The 23,967-nt window shown below is 33.0% G+C and overlaps 3 protein-coding genes across 12 annotated transcripts in view; 1 reads left to right on the forward strand and 2 right to left on the reverse strand.

Moving 5' to 3' along the window:
* The window catches only part of LOC111712081 (histone-lysine N-methyltransferase EZH2), a 58,393-nt gene extending 57,608 nt beyond the window's left edge, over positions 1-785 (reverse strand). For 4 of the 6 annotated variants that reach the window (XR_002767381.1, XR_002767383.1, XR_002767382.1 and 1 more), the window contains exon 1: positions 730-784. The gene's annotated coding sequence lies outside the window, so the exon portion shown is untranslated. Of the gene's footprint in view, positions 1-729 lie in introns of all 6 variants that reach the window. The other 2 variants (XM_023486597.1, XM_023486595.1) reach the window with 2 other exon arrangements.
* Positions 786-1,115: 330 nt separating this feature from the next.
* On the forward strand, positions 1,116-9,569 carry LOC111712089 (FTS and Hook-interacting protein homolog). Of its 2 annotated transcripts, XM_023486611.1 has the most exons (18): positions 1,116-1,233; positions 1,581-1,660; positions 2,434-2,509; positions 2,587-2,705; positions 3,119-3,177; positions 3,353-3,554; positions 4,177-4,233; positions 4,742-4,806; positions 5,109-5,189; positions 5,978-6,042; positions 6,711-6,823; positions 7,513-7,539; positions 7,570-7,753; positions 8,010-8,103; positions 8,431-8,521; positions 8,892-8,950; positions 9,153-9,264; positions 9,336-9,569. In XM_023486611.1, exons 3-18 carry the CDS (start codon positions 2,441-2,443, stop codon positions 9,436-9,438), a joined length of 1,500 nt encoding a protein of 499 aa, XP_023342379.1. In that variant the 5' UTR covers positions 1,116-1,233; positions 1,581-1,660; positions 2,434-2,440; the 3' UTR covers positions 9,439-9,569. The 2 variants fall into 2 exon arrangements, with proteins under 2 accessions (XP_023342379.1, XP_023342378.1); XM_023486610.1 differs by having other exon boundaries at positions 1,117-1,233; positions 7,513-7,753.
* Positions 9,570-11,438: 1,869 nt separating this feature from the next.
* LOC111712079 (N(4)-(Beta-N-acetylglucosaminyl)-L-asparaginase) lies at positions 11,439-22,846 on the reverse strand. 4 transcript variants are annotated; one of them, XM_023486591.1, is made up of 14 exons: positions 22,714-22,845; positions 21,150-21,223; positions 20,809-20,847; positions 20,587-20,628; positions 18,526-18,603; positions 17,786-17,909; positions 17,299-17,357; positions 16,729-16,813; positions 14,847-14,909; positions 14,603-14,678; positions 14,407-14,480; positions 13,660-13,751; positions 12,799-12,895; positions 11,439-11,609 (listed from the first exon to the last, which is right to left on the reverse strand). In XM_023486591.1, exons 1-14 carry the CDS (start codon positions 22,778-22,780, stop codon positions 11,539-11,541), a joined length of 1,041 nt encoding a protein of 346 aa, XP_023342359.1. In that variant the 5' UTR covers positions 22,781-22,845; the 3' UTR covers positions 11,439-11,538. The 4 variants fall into 4 exon arrangements, with proteins under 4 accessions (XP_023342359.1, XP_023342361.1, XP_023342360.1 ...); XM_023486593.1 differs by lacking the exon at positions 11,439-11,609 and having other exon boundaries at positions 12,805-12,921; positions 22,714-22,846; XM_023486592.1 differs by lacking the exons at positions 11,439-11,609; positions 12,799-12,895 and adding an exon at positions 12,976-13,129 and having other exon boundaries at positions 22,714-22,846.
* Positions 22,847-23,967: the final 1,121 nt, after the last annotated feature.

The following is a 23,967-nucleotide window of genomic DNA, read 5'->3' on the forward strand; positions in this document are numbered from 1 at the left end:
AATTATATAAGCACATATAACGTACTAAAAGAATATTTGCTCGTTAATATGGTACACCCAATCCTAAGTTGATTAAGCTCGACCTCCGATACTAAGGTCTAAGCTGTCTGGACGAGCAACTCCTCAATGTCAATCCTTCCCTTTGCTTCCGATGGTGCTTGATCAACAGACCAACTCTTGCTGGGTCGACTGTCCAACTTCCAATCTGCCTGCCAACCAAGCCTGAACAATACAGCAGCAGTATCGGAGTTATATTTAGTTACAAGTACTCAAATAAAGTATCAAAGTATATAATATCCGGTACTTGAAGCAGTGTCTATATATCACTGTAATTGAATTGTCTATTGCACAGGTCTATTATATATTCACGTAAAGTATATATTCAAAGTCTATTATATCAGGTACTTGAAGCAGTGTCTACATATCACTGTAATATAGGTGTCTATTGCACAGGGTAACTAAAGTTCTTTAAGTGTCGGTATAACAAATAAAACTTTAAAACTTCTAAATTTTAATTAGAGGGAGATTTTAGGAACTCCTTTCAAAACTTTTCTATAAACTTCTAAAAATTTTAATTAGAGGGAGATTTTTAGAAACTCCTTACAAAACTTTTTCTTAGAGGTGTAGTTTTATCCAATACCACTTCTATTCAAGATCAGCCATTTTGGGCCTCCTTGCTGTCTTTTTGAAAAATAGAATTTTTCAAGAGCAGCTTGGCATATGAAAGACCTCTTTTAGAAGTGAATCAAGCAAATATAAGCTTGGTCGTTTTAGACTAATTGATAAATAATTAGATTAATTGATAAATATGTATCTAGATATCCCCTGTAGCCACTAGTTCCCGACTATTGGATCTATTCTTAAATTGATTAATTGATTAATTGATTAATTGATTAATTGATTAATTGATTAATTGATTAATTGATTAATTGATTAATTAATTAATTGATTAATTGATTAATTGATTAATATATCTAGATATCCCCTGTATCCACTAGTTCCCGACTATTGGATATATTTTTAAATTCATTAATTGGTTAATCGATTATTATGTATCTAGATATCCCCTGTATCCATCAGTTCCCAACTAGTGGATCTAATCCTGAAGTGGTTTATTTATTAATATATATCTAGATATCCCCTGTATCCATCAGTTCCCAACTATTGGAGCTAATCCTCAATGGATTCTTAAATCCTATTCTTGGTCCAGCTCTGACATCAGATACTGAATCTGTAAGTATAACGGATTGATAAGTATTCTATTTCACAAAATGTTTCAATGATATCTCATTAATTAACACTTAACTAGGTCCCGATTTATTGGGGAACACGTTAGAACCACAGGAGAAAGTTAATAACTTGGTTTTAAAATTCCAAGTTAAGTTTGTTGATATAAAAATTTAGATTTTCAGGCAACACTGGGGGTTTTCTCAGATATTATATATTTTAAATGTGCGAAGAATTGCGTGCAAATACATTAACCACAAAAGCGTAGCTAAGCTTATCACTAGAAAAAGGGTTGCAAAGTTTAAGTGAACATATTTTATCAGTTTTTAAATAATAAGATATGTTAACTCTAGGAAATAATTGCGTACACTGCGTACCTGAACTTTTTCCTGACAGAGATATCAGCAGATCCCCTGGTTGTTCTCATCATTCGGTTAGTTTCACAATTTCTAGTTTTTTCCATCTTTTTCTTTCAAGTTTTATCTGTAGTGTTTTCTTTTATTTTAATAGTGTGTTTACTTCTAAAGATTTGATTTACTCATCCCATATTTTTAAATTTTATCAAATCTCTTTTTCTCTATTTTTTCTGAAATAGTACATACATCTTTTTCCGTTGGATCCGCAAGATTTTGGCTTCCTGGATCCGAATCCGCTAAAATATGCGGATTCATACAATCAACCAAAAACTGCAAAAACAAAATTTACTCTCAACTCAAATTTAACCATTATAAAAGAGAGATTATAAAAATTTCCCGATTTCTGAATGGTTCATCAAGTTTTAGCATAAAAATAAGCGAAAAAATAAGACAACAAATTTTCAAAATTCGGATCCGGATCCGCATCAAAATTTAATGGATCCTGTGCACTATTCAGAGGTAAATAAAAACTTGGACATCAACTGTTTTCAATATTTTTAACCCGTGCTTAGGATGTCGATCCAAGGGGTAAAATATCAACCAAAAACTGCAAGAACAACTTTTGTACTCCTAAAACCCAACTCCGAACTTTAAAAAAAAGAAATTATAAAAATTTGAAAAGTATTTTTTTTTCAAAAAATTCAGCAAATCTTAATGAAATGACCTGGATCCGGATCCGGATCCATTTTTTTCCAGTGCGGATCCAGGATCCGGATCCGCATCAAAATTAAATAGATCCTAAGCACTGTTTTTAACCTTCTAGAAAAGTTTATCTAATTAATTTTTCTAGGTTTTTAATGACGTTCTCAGTAGATGATAAAAGTATAAAGGACACTCTAATATCAAGGATCAACTCTTCTAGTCAAGTAAGATATTTTATGATAATTAAATACAGAATTTAAATAATTTTCCAAAAAAAACACTTTTCAACAATTAATTTAAGGTTAGCGTTGTGACCCTTTCCCTGTTTGAAACAATACTCTCTTTTAATCTGGAGGACGTGATGTTCGGATTAATATTTCAATACTTGATATCATGTACCTACTTACTCTCCTCCCATAGGTAATATTTCAATATTTAATATCATGTACCTACCTACTCTCCTCCCATAGGTAATATTTCAATATTTAATATCATGTACCTACCTACTCTCCTCCCATAGGTAATATTTCAATATTTAATATCATGTACCCACCTACTCTCCTCCCATAGGTAATGTTTCAATATTTAATATCATGTACCTACCTACTTTCCTCCCATAGGTAAAATTTCTATAGATAGATGGATAGGTGAATAGAGTGATTGATGGATTGATGGATTGATGGATGGATAGGTGGATAGGTGGATAGTTGGATGAGTGGATAGAGTTGATAGAGGGATAGGTGGATGAGTGGATAGAGTGGATATGAGGATAGAGTGGATAGAGTGATTGATTGATTGGCTGATTGATTGATTAATTGATCTGTTTATTCCAGAGATAAAATCTGCTATGCGGATCCACAGGGTCGCGCTGCTTTTAAATTCCTGAGCTTAGGTAAATCTTCTCCACAACAAACTAATAGATAAGAATTCTTAAGCTTCGTGTGAAAAAGTCTCAAATTAATTATTCATTTATTTTTGAGACTCACTGTAGTCCATTTTTATAATAGAAACATTTTTAAAAAATGTAATCGATAAAGTTGCGCATTTTTAATCATTGAATCATGTAGTTCCAGTGTCATGTGACCCTCCTGAAACCCCTGTTACGCCTCGACGTAACCCCTTCTCCGCCGCATCCCACCCTTCTCCTTCCCGCCCCCTGCCTCCCCCTGGCTCCGAGGAACCTGGATGTCTGGATCCTAGCCTAGGTGACCCGACCAGCTACCCGGGAGCTGTTTATGTAGGAACCAGTAACTACCAGCAGTATATTAGGTAGTAAATACAGTTAAGGGACTGTCAACATTTTTTCTAAATTACCTTTTAGTTAAATAGAGTTTTAGGGGAAAATGATATTGGTATTGGATAAAGTCGAAGTAAATTCGATATCGATTGGTTTTTTTTCATCTGATTTTACACATCGTCCTAAAACATAAGGGAGAAAAAAGATTTCTATCAATAGATTTCGAATCGATGTCAAACACCAGTCCTTATCCAAATATCAAGGATGGTGATATCCTAAGTTTTTATTCAGTATTTATATTGTAAGGTCTCTTTAAGATTCGATAACTATGAACTAATTACTATTCAATCAATTAAAATAAATTGCTCTTAATGAAAATTTGATGTACCTCTCAGCTTATGTAAATTACTTAATTAACTTTTCAGCTTTTCTCAACATTAAGACCCATTGAGAAGATTTGCTAAATAGCAAGAAGTAGTTGAACCGCGAAGACTAAGCTAAACCACTTAAAACTTAAGAGAAGTGGATTAACTATATCTCTCTCTATTCAGTTAAATGTATTTCGAGACTATCAGATTAAGCCTCTAATTATAGTTGTTACGGTCTTGACACTTTTTTTGAGGGATCAACAATATTAACAATGTTACATTTTAGAACCTGTCGGCAGATTATTCGAAGTACTGCATGTGACTGCCTTCAATGGAAAAATAGGTAAAAAGACAAGAATATAGAAAATTATAATTTTATTTTGAAATATATTTTCTCTAATTGTCAGCATTTAAAAATAATTTTCAAGATCCTAAAATTGCCATAAAGTTGAACCTTTTCAATTCAGTTAATTCCGAAGTTATGTTTCTTTTGACTAGTTAGTTCATAGAGTTTCCAAACGATCTGATTTATATTTTAAAATCAGGCAATTAATTTCCATTCCAAAACTTAGTTTAGTTTCATTTGTCAAATCTGCAAAGATTAAAACCACAGATAAAAATTCACCCTGTTGAACAATTTACTGTACATTGTCAATAAATACAGTAGAATTTACAGTACAAGGTACATAAATGTATAATTAGAAAGAACTATAATATGATCAGTATTTTCTAATTCACCCTGTTGAACAATTTACTGTACATTGTCAATAAATACAGTACAATTTACAGTACATGGTACATAAATGTATAATTAGAAAGAACTATAATATGATCAGTATTTTCTAATGCAGATATGATGGTAGCGATGAGTTCAGGCGTTCAATTAAGACCAGAGCAACTCGTCAGCAGAGTTTAGGTAGTACTTTAAATCATAATTTACAATTCTTTGGTAAAATCTAAGAAAAAGTCGCCTGGCCTCACCCCCTCCCGCCCTACTTACAGCAACCTTAGCGGATCTACCTAACCTAGCCTAACTTGAAATAGTTGGTATATCTGTACACTACACATGGGAGGGGAAGTTCTTGGAGTTAATTCAGACCAAGTTTTCGTGACAGTTTATTTCAAGATTGATTCAAAATTATGCAATGATGCAGAAGTGAAGTCAATAGGATAAAGTTTAAAAATATTTTTACATTATTTATTGATCTTAATGATTAGGGATGAAGATTGAGAGAGCAGGGTTTATCCTCGATAGCGACCTGGTTCACGACAATGTACAAATCATTGACAATGCTACAGGTTGAACATTTTTTTACTTGATATAATTGGATGGGTTTTTTTGATTTTCTGTTCTTTTTCTGAATGATTGTCTACACTCTCGAGAAAAGTTTACACAACTACTTTTTGCGAGAATGAAATTTAGAAAAATTATTGGACCCGATGAATTTTTTTACTACTGCTGTTTTCCTCTGTTTTTAAAGGGACAACTATTTTTTTGCTCATTTGAACTACTTTTTGACTCATGTAAACTATTTATTTTGCTCTCATTTTAACTATTTTTTGCTCATTTGAACTATTTTTTTGCTCATTTGAACTATTTTTTTTGCTGAACTATTTTTTTTGCTCATTTTAACAATTTTTTTTGCTCATTTGAACTATTTTTTTGCTCATTTGAACTAAATTTTTTGTTTTCTCATTTAAACTTTATATTTTTCGGCTCAATTGAACTATTTTTTTTAATAGTTCACATGAGCAAAAAAATGTCCTATGCGAATGTTATCGTTTGAACTATTGGTCGTTTGAACAACTACTCGTGGTACCACGTGCAATAGTTCAAACGACCAATAAAATTTGCAGATAATAAAAGTTTTTGGAAACTGCTTTTAACAGTTATGTCAGGGAATAAAAGTGTTCAGTTCACGCGGTATGCACTGCAGCGTATACTGCGTTTTACATAAATTCAAGGGGTTTTCAATAGATTTAAACTCGGAGCTCTCTTCACTTGATGAACAGTAAAAGGGCACAGTTGTAAATCAGGCATAGCCCTCTCTGCATGAAAGGTCACTTTAAATCCTAGTATTGTTAAGGTTCTGGAAGTTTAAGCGGAGAGAGTAGTGGATATCTCAGCGGAAACTGGGAACTAGAAGCAGAGGTAAATACAAAGGTCCACATAATACTAGGGAATTTAATACAGAGGTCCCCATAATACTAGGGAATTTAATACAGAGGTCCCCATAATACTAGGGAATTTAATACAGAGGTCCCCATAATACTAGGGAATTGAATACAGAGGTCCCCATAATACTAGGGAATTTAATACAGAGGTCCCCATAATACTAGGGAATTTAATACAGAGGTCCCCATAATACTAGGGAATTGAATACAGAGGTCCCCATAATACTAGGGAATTGAATACAGAGGTCCCCATAATACTAGGGAATTGAATACAGAGGTCCCCATAATAATTGAGAATACAGGCATGGGTTACCGTAATACTGGCTTAATACTAGTAGGGCATGTGAAATAGTTTTTGGAAATGTAAATATGTATTACAAGCCAATTTCATTTATTCATGAATTATTTCTTCTAGCTTAACAACCTATTGGGCATTTGAGGAGGTGAAGTTGAAAATAGCTGAAGTTCAATATTTATTTGTAAAACATTTTAAGATATTAAATATAGGATCCTTTCTTCAATTGTTTTGCTGCACTATAAAAAAAATTACTTTTCAAATTCCAAGTCTTTTTTTTTGGAAGATTTTGAAAACTAACAATAAACCTGCATGAAAAGTGAATAATTCATGTCCTTTAATTGAATCAGGAGGTCACTCTGTCTCCAGAGGAAGAGACTGAATTCTGGAGTGCTGTCGGAGGATCGGAGATTACAAAGGAGAGACTGAAAACCGTCCTCGCCAGAATACAACACGAGGACAGGTAAATCATCACATATTGTCGAAAGTAGAGGCCGATTTTAATCAGGGGTATATATTTTTTCCAACAAATCCACGAGGCGTTTGTTACAAATTCAAGATTTTTGGGAAAAAGTATTATTTAGGGTTGAAGAAAAATGCCTGAAGATCCCCACTTTTTCATATTTTTCCCAGAGCAATCGAAAGTCATTGACGCCACCTCTTCCCCTTGTATATAACCATTAACCCTGTACTAAACAGAAAACTTAATTACTTTTTCAATGTAGTTTTAAGGGATATTTCATGGAAAAAGTATTGAAACTAATGTTAGTAACAACAGTACCTAATCTATGAATAAGGTTTGAAGATATCTTCGTTTTTAAGATTTTGTGGAAACTGCTCTTTAAGAAATCTGATGATGGAACTTTACATCACGGGCGCGAGCAAAAATATTGTCCTAACTCAGTAGACTATTTCATTTATTATAGGCATTATAATCAATAATCAATTTATTATAAGCATTATAATCAATAAGATGAATCTTATTGATTAGACGTTATTATAGTTTTTATTTGAATGTGAAGAACACTGCTTTGTATATATTGGAGAAGATATTTTAATTTAATGTCTTATTTTAAACTAAAAAGTTGAATTTCTTAACATTTTTATCTAAATTATTTAACAAAAAATTAAAGCTTAAAAATGTTCTTTCAGGTTATCCTTGTCTAGCCTGTGCAGTGATGAACTCTCCCCTCGTCCCTCCCTCCCTCTTGAACTCTCCCCTCGTCCCTCCCTCCCTCTTGAAGATCGTCCTCATCTCAATGATATCCTTCATCCCTCCCCCAGCTCCTCCCCGTCCCTCGGCCCCTTCCTCACCTCCCTCCTCACCTCGGTGCAGAACTTTGAACAGAACAAGCTGGCGTTTAACCTTAGAGTAACTGCAATCATTTCAAAGGTACAAACTAGTAAAGAAAATGGCAATATAGAATTCAAAGTTTTATTTTCGATATGCTTTCTCTCTCATGCGGATAACGGATTAAATAAAAAGTTAATAATAGTTAATAATATGAACGTTAAAGATTTCTCTATTACTTTTTGTCAAAATGATTTTCATTTTTTGCCATATCAAAAGAGTTGGTCGAAATATAGCGAGTAATCTATGTTTTTAGGAAGATAAATTCCCATGAAAATTCTAAGACTTATGTTTTCAGTTGGCGGCATTCCCTCAACCCCTCCTACGCTGTATTCTCACCCACCCTGATATAATTGTACAACCTTCATGTACAACACTAATACAGGCAATTTGTAAGTATCTAAGGAAAAGATGTGTACATTGTGCATTTTTGTATAAAAGGATGTTACTAAAGTTGTTGTACATACATCTATACATTTCGGCTACTCTCCGATTTGATATTTTTGTTAAGACAATTAATCGAATAATGTAAAATATATTGGAACGTCTCGGAATCTTAATGAGTTCTTTAAGGAACTAGATCTTTAAGTTAAAAACATGGATAACCCTTTCATTCTTGATTATACAAAGCTTTTAAGGGTTCAGTTGTAAACCGGACATGACGCTCTATAATTGGAAGATATTATGTCCACAGTCCCTTAAATGCAGTGCATATTTAGGTACCGCTCGGTCTCGTCTTGACTCTGTGATGCCTGGTCTACTGGGAGCTGAGGAGGCAGTTAGACAAGCACGACAATTCCTTCAGGATAGGTAGAAGAAATTGATACATAATAATGGACGATACTGCTCTAGACCCAACATCAAAGGGGGGGGCATTCAAAATATGGAAAATTATAAGATCAGTAAAAAAAATCTTAATTTGTTTAATTGATTCAATGAAATATTGCTCAGGGTATGATAGTAATTGCAAGTTTAATCTGATTTGAATGGCATAAGCCGATCAAACAAATTTAGATTTTAAACTTTTCCAAAACATATTAAGTGGAGCAATAAAAAGGACAGTTGGTAAGATTAACGTTTTTGATATGATACATGTAGATTGTAGATATTTTATGCATGGAGATTAAAATAATTTACATGTAGAATGTAGATATTTTATAAAATAAAATAACTGTTTCAGGTTAAGTCCTGGTAAGAGTATGAGTACTGCAAGCATCACATCTTTGCCAGCTTCTTTTGGTAGGTATCTCGGTTGGTTGGTTGGTTGGTTGGGTGTTTGGTTGGTTGGGTGGTTTGTTGTTTGGTTGGTTGGCCAGAATACTCTACTAGAGAACGAACAAATTTAAACTTACTGATTGTTATGCTTATAAACCTGATTTATCCTAATTGAACCCTTCAGAACTGATAGAAATTTAAACCTAACTTTTTCATTTTCTTTCAGGGGAATATTCCCGGAGAGGAAGTAAACTGCTGAATATGTTGGGACGAAGATCAAACCCTCTCTCCTTGTCTAACCAGAGAACTCAACCTGTCATACCTCCTCATACACACAGGTTTTTACCAATCTCAAGTCCGGTCCTAGAAATTTTATTAACTAATGTATTTATTTAAAATCACTATTTAGAATGGCAATGGCGGCAGTGTTGTTGGAAGAATGGTTGCAAGAACTTGCGGCAATTGTACAAGAGCACGCTATAATGGAACAACAAGCAGCAATTATGCGCTAAGCGGTTTTGAAGAAAATCGTGCAATATAACTAGCACAGTCTTCACAAACTTCACAGTTTTAAATTTCATTTACAACATAGATTAATTAAAATAACAGATAGAACACTAGTATTGTGAACGAGTTTCATCCAATTCTTGAAAAGACGACATCTAGTGTCCTATCTGTTATTTAAATTAATATATGATATACAAGTTTTGTTAATATTTCATCCTCCCTGTTTCTCGTGATTTATTTGATAAATTGTACTTTGTGTAATTTAAGCCTAATATTGATATATTGACTCTTTAATTCTGATCCGCTGTGATTTAAAATGTATATTCATATTTCGGCCTTAGGCCAAGTTTTATATTTTTGATCTTTACGTGTGACAACATTGTTAATCATAAGGTTTGATAATATCTCTGTGCAATGTAAATGTATATTGTAGAAATGATCTTAGGCCATTCCCTAAATACGTTTATATTGGAATTCGTAGCCATCCCTTTAAAAATTTGAATTTAGATAATGTTGCCATCTCTGTAAAAATGGTAAATTGTGGCCATCCCTGATTAAAGTTAGTTAATTTATTTATTATTATAAACCATGAACGCAATAGCATAATCAAAATCTCATATTATTATTGATCTACCAGAAAAAGACATTAATTGTGTGAATCTAAAATTTAGTTGTAAATACAAAGAATTTTTTTTGTTGTATCAAAGGCGAAATATGTCAAAAAAGCAGGGGAAAACTAACTTTCTGGTTTATAATTGTTAACAGAAAATGTTTTAAAGATTTAATTTTGTTAACTTCAAATCTAGATATTTGATTAGTAATCCTGTGATTGTTGTTTTCTAAATAAAAAGATCGGGTAAATTTATTCTTCATTCTAATAATGATAATAATAATCGCTGTAAACCTTCAATTTAGGTTCTATTTTAACAATAATATATACAAGGTGAGTCAAAAAAAAAGTGTGATTTGCGGCGCCTGGTGCAAAATTGTACCTTTTTTTGTGCAACTCTCCTGTATGGTGTTTTTTCAATATTTTTTGAAAATTTGCAATTTTTTTTGGTACAAAAGAAAATCCGCGAGTCATTTTTTCTCTCAAAATCAAAAGTTTAGAGAAGCAAAAATGTGTATATAAATTATTTCTATCGAAATCTAAAATTTTATAAAGATTGAATCACAGAATCACAGAAAATTGGCAAAATTGTAATAAGCAAAAATTTGCACATTTTTGTTTAGGTCTCATTTTTAAGGAAAAGTTATTTAAATTCTTTAGTTCCTTTCTTCTAAGTATATTCTAAAGTATTAAATATACGCTGTTTAGTTGAAACCTTAAGAATCATTGAAAAACAATTTTTCCGAAAAAATTATACCAGAATTGAAAATTGCGAATTTTCTAATTACAATTTTGCAAATTTTTTGAGATTCTGTGATTCAATCTTTTCAAAATTTTAGATTTCGATAGAAACAATTTATTTACACATTTTTGTTTTTCTGAACTTTTGATTTTGACAGAAAGAAAGGTTCGCGGATTTTTTTTTGGACCATTTAAGTACCAAAAAAATACAAAATTTTAAAAAATATTAAAAAAACACCATACAGAAGAGTTGCACAAAATTACACTCTTTTTTGACTCACCCTGTATACATAATATTAAGAATGAATATCCAGGTAATAGTCTTGTACTTTAAGAGACGACATTTTATCAATAAAATTGTTAGCAGCAATCATTTGTCAACACAATCTTAGCTATTTAATAATCCATTCCTACCATTTCTAAAATGTGGTGATGCCAACAAATAAAAAATCTTTAAAAAATTCCTAATATCTGGTATTTTCAATTAACAAAAAGGGCTGTCCTTTGGAAATTGAAGAATCATGCTTAAAAAATTAGGTTGAAAATTAAATGCTGGAAATTTCAAAGATGATACCCAAGTCTTCTCATAATGGTTAAATAATTCCGTTTCTTTATGAATATCTCTGTATGACAATGACGTTGAAGTTTTCAAACTTTAAAAAAGGGCTTTTTATTTCGAGTGTGTATTCATTTCTCTAAAAACGTAATTTCCAGATGTTTCGCACGGATTTTCAAATTACAGATGTCGCAATGTTTATAAACAAGGAACTGTGCGCTGCTCGCCTGCTCCACTAAACGAACTGGAGACTACGTATGGGAACTCGGCTGAAATTGTAGAAAGATTATTATCGGATAACGTTATATATTTATTTAGAAGTTAGGTATTTTCTCAAGATGCAACTTCCCAAGGGTATTTTCCTAAGTAATAACTTCCCAATGTGCAATTTTCCAAGTCTGCCTTGGCCGCAGCGCTCGGCCCCCAATATTGCCTGTGGCGCCTCAGAAGGCCTAACCTATAACCTTGGGGAAGTTATCGCTTTTGGGAACTTGCACATTTGAGGAGTTGTAACTTGGGAAGTCGCCCTTGGGCAAATACCTAACATTTTTATGGATAAATCTTACTGAAGCTGGAAGCTGTTAAATGTTTAAATTCAAGTTCTTCACGCAGGTATATAACTCATACAACTAGTGATGGGACAGAGCAATTGGTTTAATTTTTATCAACTTTATGGTTTTGGACTTCTCAAGATTCTAAACAAAAATCTGCAAAGTTTTACATATTTCAAAATGGTTTATTCAATGAAAATTTGCTGTTCTTTTCCTAAATTTGGCGTTCAAAGAAAATATATGCAAAAAAAGAACCAAAAATAATCGTTTTTGGTTCGTATTTCCTTTATATTGTCAATTAGGATAAAAATATAGCAAAGTTTAGTAATGGCATTTACAGAATATAGTTTTTGTTTAGGTTCTTTAAATTAAAAGTCCAAAAATTGACCAAGCTATGCTTTATCATTAGATACAGGGTGTCTCACAAAACATGACAGTAGCAAGACGAAATGAAGGTCGTCTTTGATCGTTGAAATAATCTGTTGCATTTTTTAGAACCAAATTTTATAGTTCCTATGCACATGATACCCCTAGTCTTGACATTTTATAATTGTGGTCTGCCTTTGTTACTATCATGTTTCGTGGGGCACCCTGTACAACCGACCTAGCATTCATTAAATCTGAAGTTTTCACTAATATATGAGTTCGGTTTTCCCACAAGGCAAGAATGAGATTATCTCATTTTGCTCAGTTAAAAGTCACATCTGGAAAGTCTGCTGAATGTTAAACGTTAAATATGTAATGTCGAAGTAATTCTTTAAGCCCTTAACCGATTTTCTTCAAACCAGGGGAAAAACGTTTGGTAAAAAAAACGTCACCGATGGGGGTTTTAAAATCAAAGCCAAACTAAAAGATCAGAATTTTTCTGATTTATTTTTTCATAATCTTGATAAAATTGTCTAGTTACCTATTCCATGGCAAGCTGCCCCTACCTCCCCCCGTAGGTTAACCGCTATAACAGCGCCCATAAACTCAGGATACTTCACTGATATCCGGTTCACCACCTAGAAACAGATATCCGGTTCACCACCTAGAAATAGATATTTGGTTCACCACCTAGAAACAGATATCCGGTTCACCACCTAGAAACAGATATCCGGTTTACCACCTAGAAACAGATATCCGGTTCACCACCTAGAAACAGATATCTGGTTCACCACCTAGAAACAGATATCCGGTTCACCACCTAGAAACAGATATCCGGTTCACCACCTAGAAACAGATATCCGGTTCACCACCTAGAAACAGTTCATCAAATTTACTTTTTCTTCTTTTCAAAATTATGACCATTAAATTTACCTAATTGCCAAGCTAACACATTTAACATTACAAGAATCACATTGAGAGTGTTCGCAATGGTGTTGGGCTCTAATAAATGTGGTCTTGCAAAAGGAAAGGACATGGGTCCTACGAAACATGACTGTAGATGAATATAGTTTAAAATGTCTTCTTCCATAAAGTGTTAAGTTGTTGGATACCAAAGAGAAAATTCAAAAATATTATATAATATTAGAGTAAAAGTGATTTCACAGTAAAATGTATTTCAGTTAAAGATTTTTTAACGAAATAAACTGCAAAAAGGCTTCAATATCTAATACAATATGTGGAAGAAGACATTGACAACTATTCACCAAATGCAATGTTTCGTGGGATACCCTGTATTAGAAATCTAGGTTGGACAATAATAGAAATAATAGATATTTTAAAGACAGAAATAGGGAAAACAATTTTAGTTTTATTGTAAATTCCAATTTTCTTTGTCCCTAACCTGTTGAACTGCCATTTGTGGGCTAGAACCAGCTCGCATAGCTTCTACTGCTAGAAGGGAGGGTAGGATACGCATCATTATATCTCCATCTCCTGATATATTCATATATTAGAATCTCAGGGTAGAAGCTTCTACTGCTAGAAGAGAGGGTAGGGTACGCATCATTATATCTCCATCTCCTCATATTTTTCTATATTAGAATCTCAAGGTAGAAGCTTCTGCTGCTAGATGAAAGGGTAGGATACGCATCATTATATCTCCATCTCCTGATATTTTTCTAAATTAGATTACCTGTTTCTGCTGCGGATGCTTCTGTTTACCTGTATTTGGTGCTGATGCCCCTGTTTGTCTGTACATGCTGCGGATGCTTCTGTTTACCTATATCTGAAGCGGATGCTCCTGTTTGTCTGTAGATGCTGCTGCTGCGGATGCTTCTGTTTACCTATATCTGAAGCGGATGCTTCTGTTTACCTGTATCTGCTGCTGGTGCTCCTGTTTACCTTTATCTATTGCTGTTGGTGCTCCTGTTTACCTGTATCTGCTGCTGGTGCTCCTGTTTACCTGTATCTATTGCTGTTGGTGCTCCTGTTTACCTGTATCTGCTGCTGCTGATGCTCCTGTTTACCTGTATGTACTGTTGGTGCTCCTGTTTACCTGTAGCTGCTGCTCATGATGCTCCTGTTTACCTGTATCTACTGCTGAGTCTCTTGTTTACATGTAGCTGCTGCTGCTAGTGCTCCTGTTTACCTGTAGCTGCTGCTGCTCCGACCTGTGAGTCAGCGTATGCCCCAGCTCCAGGTATAGGGGAATCTCCAACTCTCCTAAATATTTAGATTTTTTATTTTCACCAAATTTTAAAGATTTGTGATCATATTTTTAAAACATTTTTGTGAAATGATAAGACATATTTATTATTCACTTGATTGTACTAACTGAAACCTACCCTGGTATTTTATAGCTTGCTCCATTAGTAGATGTTCCCGCCCCAACATTACCGTTTACGTCTATACCAATCATACCTGCAACAAAGGTTTTTAATCTATTGATTTTGACAATTTGTTGGATTTTGTAAAAAAGTTTTTTTCCCAGAAATCTACCTGGGCAAATTCGTTCGAGAAAAGTGGGATTGAAAATATTTTTTAATTGATAAAATTGATAAATACAATATCCATATTTATATTCCTTACCTATTGTATCATGATTAAACCTCCCCCATTCTACACTGTTCCCATGCTTTTTTTCATCAAAATCTAAAAAATTTAAAGAAAAAGTTTAAATATAAAAAATAAATTTCTTAATATGCGTTGTGTCGAGCTTGGTAGGATTTTGAAAAATATGTTCAACAATCTAAATCTGTGAAAATATTTATTTCTTTGCAAAAATTTTTTTTGGTCTGCATTTCGTTGAATCCAGCTTATTTTCAAGTTTTCAAATTTTCAAGCGAAAATTTAGTTCAAATATGGTGCTTTACAACTCATTTAACACGTTTAAGGATGGTGTAGAGGATATGAAATCCCCGAAAGAGGATTATGAAATCCGCAAATCAGTTGTGTCGGACCCTGGAACCGGAGAAGACCTTCTCAACTTCCTCTCCTTTTACACACTCGTATTTAATATTGTTAAAATAAATTCGAAATATAAGGAAGACGATTTTTCCGACTCAAATGTGTACTCAAATCCATTTCCTCCATGTAGTGCCCACATGTCAAATCTGTAGAGGAATAAGGAAAAGTCTGTTTCTGTAGAGGAATAAGGAAAAGTGTGTTTCTGTAGAGGAATAAGGAAAAGTCTGTTTCTGTAGAGGATTAGGAAAAGTCTGTTTTTGTAGAGGATTAGGAAAAGTCTGTTTCTGTAGAGGAATAAGGATTAGTCTGTTTCTGTAGAGGATTAGGAAAAGTCTGTTTCTGTATAGGATTAGGAAAAGTCTGTTTCTGTAGAGGATTAGGAAAAGTCTGTTTCTGTAAAGGATTAGGAAAAGTCTGTCCTCCTTGATAAGTGAATCTAAAAAGACACTTGAAATTACATCTACGTTCTCTATTATCATAAACTTTTAAATCCTAACTAACTGTTCATGTGGAAAAAAATACGAATTAGAAATATTTTCATCTAAGTATCATTCCTGTATATGTAAAGATTTTCCAATGTGTGCCTAATGTACCCCTTTACTTAGATAAGGTGTTTGTGTGTGTGTGTGTGATTGACTTATGTGTGTCTGTTTCTAATCTGCAGACACTAATCCATCAATTTTGCACACTTCGCATACTTCACCGGGGGGTACACCTAGTTGCGAATCTGTAAAATTCGCACATTTTTAAATGTAAACAAAATTGAACAATAAAAGTAATTACTAATTATGTTAATTGAAAAAAAAATTGTGGAATATTTACAAAAAATGTATGTTATCTATTGTATGAACAAAATTAATATGTATCTGTAAAATCTGAAACGTCCAGCGGAGTAAAAACAGTTTGAATAGAATATATTGGGTATCTGGTATAAGGAGAGAATACACCATACTCATTCTTCATACAGGAGATACTCGTCCACAAACAACTAGTTGTGAATAATATCATCACCAGAACTCCTTCTACTCCTTTTCCGTAAACACTTACAAGGAGCTAATTATCAGTCTCGACTCTCTCTGTCCTCGAGACTTAGGGGGGACTTCTGTAGAGGATATGAAATCCCCGAAAGAGGATTATGAAATCCGCAAATCAGTTGTGTCGGACCCTGGAACCGGAGAAGACCTTCTCAACTTCCTCTCCTTTTACACACTCGTATTTAATATGTCTTTATATCTAGAAGCAATAAATGTACTTCTAAAATGGCTAGATTAAATGCCGGATATTATTTCTTTGTCTGCGAATTTGAAAAACTTCTCTCGATGACAAAATCGCGCCTGGTTTTATTGATCTTGTCATCAAAGTCCATTGTTATAGAAGCCATCTTTTTTCGAAGGAATTAAATTTGATGACAACCTCAGTGATAAATAATTTACTGCAGAAGGAAAAATTGTTAAAGTGAACTATTAAAAAAAAAGACGTAACACGCTCTAAATTCTTGTTATACCTGCCAGAGTAGGAGTATAAGGTCCACATTGCTTGTCAGGACTAGGTTGCATATCAACCCAGAAATTAGGCTGGCATCTATTCTCCTATACAGGGTGTTCCAATAAACATCGGATTTAAATTAGACAATATCTGAACACATCTTTGAAATCCATATCTGGTTCACTTTTATACACTAGGTTACAAGCAAGGGTTGAGATTTCAGGGACGACTATGGATTTTCCTCAGTTTAATTTCTAAAATTAATGGTTTGCTTTTCTTTTCTCGATCAAACTGAACCTTTGGATCGTAAATTTCAGGAGTTAAGGTCATCATTAAAGGCTTATCCTTTGTGGGTCATTCTAAACTGTTGGAAATATCATAAACCTGTTCTTCCATGACACATTTTTGAGCTTATTCTAAAATACGAAAAAGTTAAATGTTAAACCTATGTTAAATAAATGTATTTTATTGAAAGCATCTACGATCATTTAACAATTGAAATTAACAAAACAAAAAAAATATTGTTCTGCAAGTAACATATAAGATTGGAAAGAAGTGCAATTAGTTAAATAAAGAAAAATAAACGTACCTTCCATTTTTTCCATTTTTCGGTAGATTCGGCTGTCGAAAGTGATTCTCGTTTGAATCCTGAATAAAATTGAGTTTTGCTCTTACATATATCATTTTAATTAAATTTACAGGGTTTTCGTGAAGACTGTGCTGATTTTATTTTCACTTATATATTTAGATTTGCCGTTTTTATAATGTCTTTCTTATATTTCAAAATTTGAAGGTGTAAAACTTTAAAAGGCATATATCCAAACATATTCAGTTAGAATGAATACAATTTAAATAAATATTCGCCCTCATTTCAGTTTTTATCAAATCTCATTTTATTTTGACTTTGCATAAATTAATGTTGACCAAGGGATAACTTCAATTCGGAACGAAAGTTTCCGCAAAATAAACCTTTCTGCAAACTTTAACAATCCATATTACCGAAAGTATTCGCAATTGAGTATCGACATTACCGAAAATTTCCGCAATATATATTTTAAAAGTATCTGGAATTTTACCGAAAGTTTCCGCAAACTGTGTTGCCTTCTCCCCGACGAGTAGAGTATGTTTGGTATGATCTAAAACCTTCCTGGCAACCCTCATTACAGGCTTTATGTACTGCAGGCAACCAACAGCACCAACCTGCAGTACGGTACAACAGTCTCAGACTACAGGTAATATAAAATCTGAGAGTACAGTTCATGAGAGTTGTTTTCAAAATCCAAGCTTTTTGATTTTTTTTTGTGAAATCACAGAATAGTTTAACAAATAAAAATCATGACCTCATTTTAAAAAGTCCGTTCTTGGGGAGCAGCACATACAAGCTTAAAGGGGTCGTAGACGTGAAGGGCATGGCTGTGAATCGGAGATGACATTCTCCAAATATAGAATCTACAGTCTTTTTAATTGTATTTGAGAGTCTTATACAGGGTGTCCCGCGAAACATGACAAATGGTAAATAGTTTAGAATGTCTTCTTCCAAAATTTGTTAGGTTGTTTAATACCAAAGACAATAATAAGTATATTATATAGGAGTCATATTATAGTAAAATTAACTTTAAAGTAAAATATATTTGAGCAAAAGATGTTTTAAACGAAATAAACTGCAAACCGCCTTTAATATCTAATACGGTGTATGGAAGGCGACATTCAAAACTATTTACCAACTGTCATGTTTCGTGGGACACCCTGTACTTCAGCAACAAAAACAGAGGCACAAAAAAGACAAACCAATAAATAAATTGATTATAATATTTACATTTAGTGTATTTCCATCCATGATCATAGCATCAAGCGTAGTCTCACCAGATTCATCAGGACTACCCCCATATCCAACCTAAACATGTTTATCAGGACTACCCCCATATCCAACCTAAACATGTTTATCAGGACTACCTCCATATCCAACCTAAGCATGTTTATCAGGACTACCCCCATATCCAACCTAAACATGTTTATCAGGACTACCCCCATATCCAACCTAAACATGTTTATCAGGACTACCCCCATATCCAACCTAAACATGTTTATCAGGACTAACCCCATATCCAACCTAAACATGTTCATCAGAACTACCTCCATATCCAACCTATAAACATGTTCATCAGAACTACCCCCATATCCAACCTATAAACATGTTCATCAGAACTACCCGCATATCTAACCTAAACATGTTCATCAGAACTATATCTATTTTTGACCTTAACATGTTCATTAAGACTAGCCCCATATCCCACATAAAAAGGTTCATCTGAACTACATCTATTTTCATCCCAAAAATGGGTGTACTTTTATCCCAAAAATGGGTGTACTTTTCCGAAAGTCTTTTCCCATTGGTAACTTCCCAAATGTGCAATTTCCCTAATGTACATTTAAGGTTAGGTTAGCCTTCTGGGGCACCGCCTATGTTACAGTGAGGGCCAGTGCTACGGCTAGGATGGTCTAAGGGCCGAGCACTGCGGCTGGATCAGTAACGTTTCGTATAGTACATTTTCGTATAGTAACATTTTGTCTAGTACATTTTGTTTTGGTAACATTTGGTATAGGTAACATTTTGTATAGGTAACATTTTGTATAGGTAACATTTCGTACAGGTAACATTTTGTATAGATAACATTTCGTATAGGTAACATTTTGTATAGGTAACATCCATAGTAATTTTTCGTATAAATGTAAAAATTAAAGAACGTCGAGATATTTTTGTAAGAAAATCATGAATATTTCACTAAGAAAACTGCGAACCATTTAAAGAAAATCCGCAAAATTACAAAAACCTCAAGCATGTCTCTGATAAGACTTACTAAGTCTACTCGTGGAAAGGATGCAATAATCGATAACAACTATCATAAATATACCTTTAATAGTACTGGAAAAAATGTTAACTATTGGACCTGTGCAAACAGAAGTTGTAAGGCAAGGATTTCCACCCGGAAATCAATAGGGAACCTGTAGGACAATCAATTCCTCTGCATGATCATGGTAATCAGCTCCTGACCAAGAAGGCTAAAGAACATGAGGTCGGTGTCCTTGACAACCTGGCCAATGTTCCAGCAGTGTTGCAGCAAATTAGTACCAACATCCTTGCCTCCTCAAGTCCAAATACCAAAATAGCTGATATTCGGTGTTTCATTTTTCATCTTTATTTTTACATTTATACGAAAAATTACTTTAAGTGTTTCCTATACGAAATCTTACCTATACCAAATGTTATCTAGACGAAATGTAACCTATACGAAATGTTACCTATACAAAGTGTACTATACGAAATGTTACCTATACAAAATGTTACTGATCCCTGTGGCTAGAATAGGTTAGGGGCAGATCTCTGCGACTAGAAAAGGCTACGAAGTTGCCACTTGGAAAAATACCCCTGGGAAATGCATTTGGGAAATTACCTAACATCTAAATATGTTCATCAGGACTATCATACCCAGTTCCGATCTCTAATTTTTTTTTCAGGGATACCTGGAATCACTATACTCACATTACATATCTCACTTTTAAAAGGATGTTCAAGTACAGGGGGAGACAAAAAACCGTAGAATAAGAAGACGATTGTTACACTGAATTGGTTTAATTTTAAATAGTTTGATCAACATGAAGGACAACAATAAAAAATCATTCCTAAATAGTTGATTGCTTAGCTACACTGATAAAACTATTTTATCATACACTGCTAAAATGTCGTCTTCCTATTTGTGGGCATCCCTAGTGTATTGTTTTCCTTTCCCAAATTAAAAATAAATTTAAATCACATGGAGAATCACTTTACCCAAGTTCAAATATTATTTAGAAATCAATGGAATGAATTTACTATTACCGTTCCGTCACACTGAAGTTCTTCACAGACAGTACACCCTTCCTGAATATAATATTTGTATACATAAATTAAACAAAGGACTTTTAAACAGCTTTATGTTTGCAAGCAAATGTTAAAGAAGAATAGAAGTAAGTTTTCACCCAAAACTTTTTTCCTAGCTTTAAACGATAAAAGTTTATATAATTTTTATCAAAATTAATTATTAAAATGTTGTAACTATACCTCTATGCTGTCCAAAACATTACCACCCTTTTCAAGAACCTAGAAATATTTCCTCCAACATTTTTGGGTTTTTATTTATCATATATTATACAGAGCGTTTCATTTTATATTGGAAATTTTTTAAGCATTAGGGCCAAATTACTTACAGAATACTCTTTTTTTATATACTCCTGAAAATGTTAGTTTATTGAATCTATAAACGGTTTAATATGGTTCGGGGCACCCTGTATTTAAACATGAATCATTGAAAAATACATATTACACAAGTACAATTAACTGAATTTATGCTGAGGTTTCGCATAGGAAATGCAATCTTTACTTCTTTTATCAGAAAGTGGTACCTGCCATGCTGCCAGGTTTGCCTCTAGGAAGTTCCAAGTGCTGACTACTATACTTCCGTTCATAGTCTTGCCCTCTAAACAGGACTTTATTTTCGTTCACAAAAAATCATTACCAAAATTAGTTCCAAAATTATTAAAAAGAAAACAAAATAAGTCCGGAAAACGTTTAATATTACAAAAATTGTCCGGAAAACGTTGAATTATTACAAAATTAGTCCGGAAAACGTTTAATATTACAAAATTAATCCAGGAAACGTTGAATTATTACAAAAAAGTCCGGAAAACGTTTAATATTACACAAATAGTCCGGAAAACATTGAACAATTACAAAAATTGTCCGGAAAACATTTAATATTATAAAATTAATCCAGAAAACGTTGAATTATTGCAAAAATAGTTCGGAAAACGTTTAATATTACAAAAATAGTCCGGAAAACGTTGAATTATTACAAAAATAGTCCGGAAAACGTATTTAATATTATAAAATTAATCCAGAAAACGTTGAATTATTGCAAAAATAGTTCGGAAAACGTTTAATATTACAAAAATAGTCCGGAAAACGTTGAATTATTACAAAAATAGTCCGGAAAACGTTTAATATTACAAAAATTGTCCGGAAAACGTTGAATTATTACAAAAATAGTCCGGAAAACGTTTAATATTACAAAAATTGTCCGGAAAACGTTGAATTATTACAAAAATAGTCCGGAAAACTTTGAATTATTACAAAAATAGTCCGGAAAACGTTGAATTATTACAAAAATAGTCCGGAAAACGTTTAATATTACAAAAATTGTCCGGAAAACGTTGAATTATTACAAAAATTGTCCGGAAAACGTTGAATTATTACAAAAATAGTCCGGAAAACGTTACAAAAATTGTCCGGAAAACGTTGAATTATTACAAAAATAGTCCGGAAAACGTTTAATATTACAAAAATTGTCCGGAAAACGTTGAATTATTACAAAATTAGTTCGGAAAACGTTTAATAGTACAAAATTAATCCAGAAAACGTTGAATTATTACAAAAATAGTCCGGAAAACGTTTAATAATCACAAAGTTAGATTAAGTAAAGTAAAATAAAACAGTAAATAATTAACTACACTTATTACTAATATACGGTCTCTGGAACTGGAAATATAACCTTTTTTAGCCTCCACATTCATGTAAATTTCTAGTATTATTTAAACACTTAATATTAAAGGGTCTGCAAGGTAATTTAAAGTGACCCTTCATGCGAAGATGACAATTTACGATTCACAACGGTACCCTAGCTTGTTGGATTAAGTATATGAATTAGATATCAATGTTTAAAATTTCGAAAACTGATTGTTTTATTTTTAATTCTCTACAAACGTGACTTGCGCATTTCTAGTGCAGGAAAACATATAGGAAAGATCAGAATTTATATCTGTTAAACCTAGAAAAACGACAATTTCTTGAAGAGATACAAGTTTTAAGGAAATCGTTGTAAATCGGGCATTTTCATCTTTGTAAGGAGGGTCTCCACAAATAACATTTACAATTCCTTTAATGAAAGAATGAAGAAGAAAACGTACAAACCTAAGGTATTAAGAATGATGAGTTGAAATATAAGAATATTTAGAATCTGTATTCTTGTTCCCAGCATTCTAATAACTATATGTTTGTATTGAAATATGTCTATCTATATTAAGATAAAACAAGTTCCAGTAATCAGCTGATTTAACACTATTTGTTTATCACAATCAACGTATCTCTGAATGTTTATAATCAACAGAAACCCAACCCTTTTATCACTCATCTGTAATGTCTAATTTATCAAAATTTCAGACATCAATTTTTTAAAAAGAAATGCCTTTCAATTTTATTCAAAATGGTTTTTAATACATAATTAACAAAAATCTATATTTGTCTCCTTGAAACTTTTTTGGGTGTAAAAAGTTCCCATGGTTCTTCGGTTGTCCCTAAAAGTTCTGTGTTTTCTGAAAACTTGTCTACCATAGAATTTATATGATTTTCTAAAAATAGGTATGATATGATGGATGTGTTCTAAATGAGATATCTAGTAGGGGATTGCTAAAAAAAGAACCTTGCGATGATATACTATAACAGCATAATCAGAGGTCTATGAAAATAGAGCAACCACATTCAAACCACATTTAAATCACATTTAAACCGCATTTGAACTGCACTGAACCGAATAAACCGTATTTACTGCGAAGATTTGTAGGCCAAAAAATCAGTGTCCAACTCTATATAATGCGTTGGCGATTACTTCAATATATTATCGCCTACCACTGTACTATAAAGGTAGAGTCCTCTTTAACTTGACATGTTTACAAGGAAAGAACAGTGGACTGCATCACATGGGTTGTAGGCGTTGTAAGCGACAAAACTTCTTCACCTTTCAATAAAATATAAATATCTTCCAGGCAACTTATCAAGTTTAGAAAATCCTTATACAAGGGATTGTTTAAATATTTCGGCAATGTAAAACTAATCAATTTTAAAATTTTGTTTGCCAGAGATTATCAAAAACAAAATAAGGTACAGGGTTACCCATAAAGGATGAGGCTGTGAAGACGACCTGAAAGAAATAACAATTCTAAGGTTGAATTAAGTCTTCTGCCTTAAATATAGTCGTTTAATAGCTTATTTTTAGAACAAGACAAGATTTGCAGTTGAAGGGAACAATGAGTATAAGGCCTGAAAGAGACATAAATTCAGTACAGTCGTCTCTGAAGTCTTATCATTTGTGGGTTACCCTGCACATTTCAGGGTACATAGTACAGGGTACTTTAATTTTTCTTAATGAACAAGATATCCTGAGAATTA

The sequence above is a fragment of the Eurytemora carolleeae genome, unplaced genomic scaffold (genome assembly GCF_000591075.1).
Source record: "Eurytemora carolleeae unplaced genomic scaffold, Eaff_2.0 scaffold807, whole genome shotgun sequence".
NCBI lineage: Eukaryota > Metazoa > Arthropoda > Copepoda > Calanoida > Temoridae > Eurytemora > Eurytemora carolleeae.